This window comes from Schistosoma mansoni (assembly GCF_000237925.1).
Source record: "Schistosoma mansoni, WGS project CABG00000000 data, chromosome 1 unplaced supercontig 0010, strain Puerto Rico, whole genome shotgun sequence".
NCBI lineage: Eukaryota > Metazoa > Platyhelminthes > Trematoda > Strigeidida > Schistosomatidae > Schistosoma > Schistosoma mansoni.
In genome coordinates, this window is record NW_017385987.1 from 3,543,386 (window position 1) to 3,552,867 (window position 9,482).

Genomic DNA, 9,482 nt, shown 5'->3' on the forward strand with positions numbered 1-9,482 from the left:
TTAAATGGTTGTGAATTAAAAATGTCACTATTTCTTAACTATGGCAGTAACTGGTACCTCAAGACGTACAGTGAAGTTAGTATTTATGATTGGTGTTAACTTTGCTAGTTTAAATGAACTTATGCAAGTGAAAGAGCCTAATCAAACAAACTTACCACTTTTCAGCATTCAGTAGGTAGGTTTTTCAATTAGATAAATAAACATCCGAGCAGTCTCGAGTTAGTTTATGTCTGTGTGCTATCGAATACATCATTCTTTCCAACTGTTATGTTCTTCTTTTTGTTACTATCTGTTTAGTCAAATTGCTTTTCTTGAGTATAACGTGAACAAACAGCTGATACCAATCACATCCGATTCTATTTCGTTCTTTATAAATTCGAAAGAGCCAATGGATAAGGCACCCTAACCATTCTTAGAAAAAAACTACTCTTGCCAAACATATTTTGACAAATTTAATGCATTCGATAGTGAATAATGTACAAGATAAATGTAACAAAAACCGTATTTCTCTAGTTTCCTGAAAACGTATATTTTACCAGTGAGCAGCCGATAAATTAATCAGTATTTGTTAAGTATTTTCAGCCTATGAAAGGTCGAATGGTGACCATCAATCAACAGATATTTTACAATCCGAGTTATAACAAATTTTAGATAAATTGTAAATTGTCGAAAAAATGGGGAGAACCATCATAAAATATCACCACGACAACTGTGGTATTCCAAATCGCAAACTTTGACAGCTGGATGATTGTACGAGACGATGGGTATTCGAGTTGATTTTGCCGAAAGTGACCAGGTAATTTATTAGTAAAACTTTAAGTTAGCCAGGTGATAAGATATTGTTGTTCTCTCAACCAACTAAAGGTGACCCAGTGTAGTCAAGAAGAACATAGAATAAGTTCTAAAAGTCGGAAAGCTGTGACGAGAGGAAAATAAATATTCTGTTAGTGAGGCCAACAGTATTATTAATAAATAAATCAAATTGATTCAGTCATCATTATTAATAACAATAATAATGTCAATATAAATTGCGATTATAGTGATAAATTTATTCAATATTTTGTATTCATTACAATATGAAATTTTTAGAACTTAATATTTCAACAAGTTTCTTATACTTTTTTCTGTCACCAAAAATACACCTGCATACATATATAAGTGAAATAGGCGAAAAAATCCAGTAGACGTAATTGAAGTATTTTCAAGAAAATTAGGACCTATACGACTGTGAATCAGCAACTTGTTCAACAATATAAGTTTTTGATTAAGCTAATTCCAATGACTCATAGCTATGTTTTGGTATGTATGACACTTCCAATCTTCTGTGGAAAGCCGAGAATTCACCCTGCTTACTAACCATGAGCCTCTCGCATTTTCCCTCAACTCGTCTTCAGACAAGTGTTCTATCTCAAAGTCCAGAAAACCTCAGTGTTTACTTCAGATACACAACACACTTCTAGGGCAAGCAGTACAGTGAAGGATGCCTTGTCTCGTATCATTTTCTTGGACAGTTTCCAAGGGATCAACATTCTTAAATTCGGCCAGCCCTTAAAAGAAGACACGTATATGAGTTGTCATCAAAAAGCTTGAAACTATGAATCAAGCAGACGGGAATGGGTGAGGTAGCTCTAATTTGTGACGGGTCTACAGGTAGAGATCGTTCAATCATGTCGAAACATTTTCAGTGTGATGTTTCAAATAGAGTGCTCAAAGTTTATCATCTAGGTATTTGAGCAACCACTAAGCCCGTAGGAAAATGACTTTACTGGCCTGGTACAAACACAAAAGAGAGAGAGTGAATATGCTCATGTGTAAGTGTGATGTTTAAATAAATCAATGACTTCTTGGTATTGATGACTGTTGTAATTTTGAATTCCAAATACAATACATTCGTTCGGGCTCATCCAATACTTCTTGATTAAATTGTGTTATTTCTGGGATTACTGGTTTATACTACAATTCAAATACTTCTGATTATCATAGTAAGCTGCCAGAAACCTTGGGTGATTAAACAATTTATGCCCTCAAGGTTGATATTTACAGATCGGTTGACATTCAACCTATCTAAAGAATACTGCCAGAAACTGAAATTTACATTACTAATACTGAATCATGCTTCCCGTTTTCTACGAACGATTTCTGGTGATAATTAATAATTAATTACAGTCCTCTTGTTATTATTATCACTTAAGGGTTTATTTCTCATCTCTGGAACGAATCTGATCAACTTATCCAGTTCTTTTGAATAGGAAAGAGTTCTTTGATTGATCGGAACATTTTCTTTATTGTGCTAATTAAGTTTTATAGTGTCTGAACTAATGGGAAAAAGAATTGTTTAGGTATGATTAGTTTTACTCCTGTTTAAATTTTTACTATTATTTTCTTTCCTGTACATTCCTGTAAGTCTGTCACGTAATTATAGAGCAGTTATTGGCTATCGTACTCTTTCTGATTTATGTGAACTTGAGAGAGCATGATTGGTAAAAGAACAATCACATAGACACGTAAATTCCTGAAATACTGGATTTAACACATGGCCAGGATTGTCAGTTAAGTGTCAAAGAATCCGCGCAAAGTACTCTGATCCATTTCTCGACAAGTGTTATGTACCTGTTGTGATTAATTTCGTAAGCAGACTGAATTTTTCTCCACAACTTCACCGAAATCTAAATTCACAATTCTTAAGTTGGGGAAAGCGTTTGGTTGAAGAAGCTAATAACGACAAGGATTTTGATGCAGATGAAGTTGCTAACAGTTTGATTTCTATGTGATGAAATCACTTATACACTGCTATTATTCGCCTTTGTTTTAATAGCCAAAAACAAAATTTAGTCAATACCTTAGTAACTATTAAAAATTACATTTTAGCTACTTTATTTGGTGAGCTGGAGAAGAGAGTGGACATATTCCCTCTGCAATTCGGAAACTTCAAACACTCCACAATAAAAACGATTACATTGGAGGCGTTGAAAGGTAGAATTCTCCGTTCTAGAATGAGGTGCTCTTGGTTTACAAAAGTAACATACCACCATTGAAAAGATCTGCAACCATCTCCTGAAATAGCAGTTGTAGTTCCGTGCTTCGCCAATCGTTTACTTCGATAACCGTTATAATACCAATCGTAACGTGCATAAAATCAGAAGGCAAAGAGAAGCCGCAGCTACAGTTTTATTGACAAATGACGCAGGCAAGAAAGTTATAAGCACATGAGCAAATATCAGCGAGTGAAACAAAAAATTACACTCATTGGAGATGCCCGGTAAGCTAACACATATTTGCCAAGCGTTAATCAATATTCATAGTCAGACAAGAATAAATGACAGACATGTGATAAATAGGATAAGAAGTGTACACACACCTACGCTCATATAAAAATGGTAAGAGTTAATAAGTGAACAATTAACAAGGTGAAAACATGACTCATGATGAATAGGTGAATTGTTTGGTCCAGAAGTTAGAATAAGGCTTATGGGCTAAGATAGCAACCGATACTACACAGTGATGAATGTTGAGAAATCTTGAGCGAAAACCTTAAATACTAATGAATTGCGTACACACAACCGTTAGTTCCAGAAACTCGGGGTATCCGCTTCAATTTCTCTTGGTAATGTTAATGCTAATGAGTACATACTTGTAATACGGAATCTGTGCTATGTGAAGAGAACAACAGGCACAGTGAATCTATGGAACAAACATGCAGTAGATCACTGAATTTCCATTGGTTCAGATACTAATGTTATCGTATCCTGTCATGTTCTGATACTTCATCTACGTTATCCTACTTTTTGTTTGTATAACTCAGTGTTATAGTTGTCATGGTTAGTTGATTTTGGCAAAGTTTTGAAACAGTTGACGAACAATTCAAAAAATGGCAGCGTGTGTAGATGCAAACAGTACTCTGAGAAGTGACGATAAAAATAAAATAACTAAACCCGATTCTATTAATGGGGATATAAACATTAAAACATCTCTTTATCATGGGCCTGGATGGTACGTACCATCTGAACGGAAATGGGTGAACTACAGTGATTACTCCTCACTCCCAAGAACGACGAACAGAGATGCTATTGATTTCCAGTCCGAAAAGGACTTCATAAGCTTTCTAAAAAAGCGTGACATACCAAATTGTTAGTATGATTCGCTTTGTCAAACAATACTTATTTAACGTATGTTTACTAATAATTAGATAAGAAGATCACAGCTTACTTTCCTTCTCATCCTCCTTCTATCAAGTCTGAAAGTTTTTACCGGATACCACCCTTTCAAGCGGGAAGTGGAAGCAATAATGGAACTAAGCCATGTACTATTTGGAGAGGTGCGGATCATTATGAATACTACCAAGAGGTAATCACTTCCTAAAAGTTTATAGATCTTATGATAGTACACATATTTTATTATTTTGCTTAGTTTCATGGAACAATAATCTACATAGAAACTTATTTGCTACTTACGAGAGGTTTTGCAATTTGAATAAGGCTGTGAGTACTAATAGGTGACTGAAATAGATGTAGCTGTGAGACATTCAGCTCGTTTCTCTGTTCTCCGTTTCATTTCCCTTCTTTTAAACCACATTTTTGACTTCATAATTCTTCTGGACTAATATTACACTGAAGGTACGATTTTAGAATACTTTACCTCGCTAACATGTTGCTGTTGAAAGCTACTATTCAGTTAGCATAATAGAGAACTGCATATAAGGTGGAGCTACAATATAATAAATAGGTGTAATTGAGTTGATGTGCCATTTGATAATCATCAGAATATTACAATTTAGGACAGACAAAGCTAGATCAACACAACGGCACGTATTATACTTGGAATTTTTAATAAGAATGAAATCAAATACAAGGGAATCATCAGTAAATACAAATACTTCACATATTCGACAATAATATCAACAATTTTTTTCGATTTTATAATCTTTTGATAAACGGGATTTACAGAAATTTACTCCTACAAAACATATGCTCTCTACTCGTCCATTATCTTCATTAGTAATAATGGGTTTCGTTAACACTTTGACAAAATACAACCACTGTGATTAAAATCCTTTGAATTTTATAGTCACTAATGAACGAATTTTAGAACAATGTTGCGATTAAACATTTCAACTCCTAGATAGCTGGATGAAACACTTACTTGAGAGCTACTGAAATCTTCCAGTGGTAAAGACGATTTGCGATGTTTAGTAAGAAAACTGAAGATTTGAAAGGTTTGTAGTGTCGGTTGATATGTTGAGCCCATATACCTTATTAGAGCTTCAGAACAATCCAATTTACCTACTCATCATGAGTCACGTTTTGACCTCGTAAATTATTCACTTATCAACCCTGAATGTTTTTTTTTATATGAACGTAGGTGTGTGTACACTTCTTATCCTATTCATCACATGTCTGTAACTTATTCTTGTCTGACTATAAATATTGATCAACGCTTGAATAAAGCAAGTTGGCTTACCCTCCATCTCCAATGCGTGTCATTTTCGCTTCGCTCTTTTTTATTTGCTTCATCCCTCTGATTTCCTGTCCAGATCATTGAATGTACAAAATATATGTATTCGAAATCCGTTCTCGTATTTGACTTATTTCATTCCGTTATTCATCAACGCGGATTAAGTCATGTATTACATACGAGAATAGAAAAGATGTATATTTTGACAACAATCATTCATACGGTCTCATTGGAGTTAGATCTTGGCTTCTACAGGTTTAGACTAAAAATCATGTCTTCTCTATCCTATTTTGCAAGTTTTATAGGTTTCACTGTTCATTTGTTGTAATTCACTCAACAATATGTGATCAGATATGAAGTTAACAGCACAGTATTTAGTTTTTAATACTATGTCAAGCCCATATTTGTTATTCGAGACTCCGGACAGGCTAACTAATTTATTCCTTTCGAATCATACTTTGACCTTTTCAATCATTCGCTTATAAACTTGACTGTTTTTATATAAGCGTATATATGATTATCGTTTACTCTATTCATCAGATGTCATTGGCTTATTTTTGTCTGGCTATAAATAATGAGTCAATATTCATTAAAGTTAGTTATAATGCTTGCATTCCCAGGGTTACCTCTCAGCTTTGTTTCGCCTAGTTTCTGTCTGGGACGACAAGTGCATCAAATATACATATCGTTTAACGCAAATTGAGTCGATAGTTATATACGAAGGTGGGAAGCATGTGTATTTCGTTGACACGATCCAATAGGAGTCAGACTAACAGACAACCAAAATATAATAAAGTTATATCACGCTCGTCTATCACAGAACCCAGACATATTTGTTATGCCAGCTCCATCTTTGTAAGCACTATTAAACGTTTTTGCCAGTTTGATACAATTGTCTTTTTTGGATGATTCTATACTGTTCTGTATGTGCAAAGAATGTGAATGCCTCGCACATAGTAGTGTTCAGAAGCTGTAAAATTTGAAGTGTTTGGGTACATTCCAAAGGTACGTCAAAATATTTTTAGCATTTGTGAAGTCTGACAAAAAGCTATAATACTATCATTATACCCTAGGAATATGTACTTAGACAATTTAAAGTTTTAAGGGTTTTCGACACCCAACTTTACGTAAGTATGGTGTTATTATTTTGATTCTTTTTAGGTATTTTATCATTATAATCGTTGCTATTTCGTTAAAATATGTCATTTGGATATTAACAAAGACACCAACTTGGCTCACAATAATCATTAATGATTCGCATTATTGTAAAACTCCTCAAGTATATATATATATAGACCCAAAAAAATTCATTTGAAAGGAGAGATTTCTTCGCTCAACTTTTCTTAACTTATCATCAGTTATGAATACGACGAAAAGGTTGTTTTAAATTTAGCTTTTGATCGGTAGTCTAATCAGTGACAATTAACGACAGTTAATAGGTTCTCAATAATCATGTTAAACCTTCTTTGAACAACGAGTATGTTTCTTGTGGACTGTATCAATTTTTAAACTCGATTAAGATACATACCAATAGGTGTGTTTCAAATATCTTAGGCACTTTGACTGTGTTGTTATGTAGTGAATAAAGGCTTGGTAGAGACAACCGATTTATTGTTTATAATGCACAATCACATGATAGTTTAGTAAAATGAGAAAAACACACATTAAATACGTCATTTGCATATCTTCAAATTGTGTTTTACAGACTTCATTGTACCTTCATTTCTTTTGTTATTTTAACCGTTTTCAGTTTCCTTTCCTCTTCTCTTCATTTCAACTGTATCAACCTTCTGCTTGCAGATAAATCACTTTTGATCGGTGTCACATATTACTTATACCTGCAAGCATAAGTAGTACATATAACAGTTACAGTCTAATTGTTTACTTTAAATAAACTGTATGAAATATATTTATGGATATTTTTGAAATACCATTTAATTACAGATACTTGATGAAATGAAGGCAGCAGACCGTAGAAACTAATCATCCTCAAATATTATTGGTTCCTCTTATATCAAGCGTAGAATGTAATGAATAATATGCTAATCATTTGAATTATCTTGTTCAAAAGAATTATGCTATAGTTGTTACTTCAAAACAATTCATAGAATAAGAAGAATTATCTGAATTTATTGCTATTCAGTTAATTGTAAAACCTTCAGTCTACGCATAAATCAGCAACAAAGTAAATGCAACTTAACGTATAACTCTAAGTGGGGTTTTTATTTACATAGAAAATGTATTTTATAGGTCCATTATATATGCTTTCTAACTTATAATTCGTGTGATTTATGTAAAAAAATGCTTAAAGTCGCTTTATTTTCATTAAAGATACATGAGGATGTTCTTTCAAAATATAAAACTTTATCTTTCAAATGTGCTTTTTAATATGCAGTGTATTACTCCTTAGCCTATTATTTATTTATTTATTTAAACACATAAATATTGATACAAATGACACCAGATACATATGCGCCATACAAATCTTATTTGATTTGTGTGAGGGTTGTGATACTGCTCAGCTGCCAAAACTGAAGCAGGTGGTTTTCTTAGGGGACCACACCCCGAGCCTTTTACCTAAAGGTCTGATCCACAAGGCAGTGGAGCATCGTGAGGAGATGCAGTCCCATGGTAGCCGGTGACCAACGATTGGTTCATAAGCCATTTGTTCCCTCAGGATACTGGAGCCAGCCCATGTGCACCATTGGTTTGGAATCGGGGTTTTCCAACTCCTTTAGGTGGGCTTGCAGTGTCCTTCAACCCAGTTAAAGCGCCCTAAATTCGCTTTTCGTTCTCTCAAGTTCGTAAACAACACCCGTGGTGCGAGAAGGCAATGAGTAGGACTTCCCTGACATAGGCTGTATATGCGTGGCCATGTGAGAGCATTTCAAGAGGGGGAGTAGACCCTCCTCACTCTCGGCCTTACCAGGGCATTCGGGGCCCTTAGCCTATTAAATTGTTTATAAAACTAAGTTTCATTTAAATTAGTCCATGGTAAGTTTGTTCAAACAAGATTTCTCAATCCTAGTCTGTGTAAACATCTGATGTTGGCTAAAGGAATAGCAAATTAGTTGTAGTATCTGGTCACAGAAAGCTGTTTTTAGATCATATCGTGAATTAGTATTACTTCTTGAGTATTGAGAAAAATTATGTATCAAGTGGATTCTTTACGAAATAATTCTTATCAATAACTGAACCTCCAAAATGATATATCGCGAAGAACAAACTCGTGCAATTTTAGTCCTTCAGTACATACATGACATTTTATTTTATTGATCGAATTTATCTATAATCCTTGTGTAAGGTTAGTCTGTTTGGCTTAAAACTGTATTAGTGGAGTACTTTCAATGAAAGAGCTGCTGATGAATCTATACGGGGTTATGATTCAAAAAGGCAAAACGTAGTACATAATATTAGATCTGTTTTTCGAAAATAAATTGTGGAATTTAGTCAAGGAATAGGGAGAAAATAGTCACTCGAAAAAGCACAATGACAAACAAACTATACAGTAATTGAATATGCCAAAAACGGATCAACTGTGAACTGGAAACTTTCTTTGCGAAATTCTTCAGGTAGCACTTTATATATATGAATAGAAAGTGCATTTTGATCATGGTGACTGGTAGCAGTGTTAGTCTAGCTTCGTCTACTGGAAGTGTATCTTTAGAAAAAATATCGCTCATTGCCTATTAGTCAATGACTTAAACAAGGGTTTACATAAATTACTTTGATTTTCATGTAATCGACTGACCAAGTAGATATCCAAGTATTCAGCTTTAAGCTATAGCTTATCTATCAGTGCTGGTAAGGCAACACTGGTGTTGAAAACCGAAAAAGGGTAGAGTGCAAATATGCAACCGGAAGGTTTAAAGTGGAGTATGTATAAATACCCGAAATCAAAGAAATTTGTAACAATTATTTTTATTTGTTATATTCTTGAACATGGCTGTGTTGATTACGAAGTACAGTATTGCTAAACTTCTCGGGTTACTTTCAAATTGAAAAACTTACCTAAATATTTATTTTCATTT

The 9,482-nt window shown here is 34.0% G+C and overlaps 1 protein-coding gene across 1 annotated transcript; it reads left to right on the forward strand.

Annotated features, from left to right (window-relative positions):
- Positions 1 to 3,868: 3,868 nt before the first annotated feature.
- On the forward strand, positions 3,869 to 8,887 carry Smp_127360 (hypothetical protein; the record flags this gene model as incomplete). Its single annotated transcript, XM_018792035.1, has 3 exons — positions 3,869 to 4,126; positions 4,186 to 4,343; positions 8,785 to 8,887. 3 exons carry the CDS (start codon positions 3,869 to 3,871, stop codon positions 8,885 to 8,887), a joined length of 519 nt encoding a protein of 172 aa, XP_018644936.1.
- Positions 8,888 to 9,482: the final 595 nt, after the last annotated feature.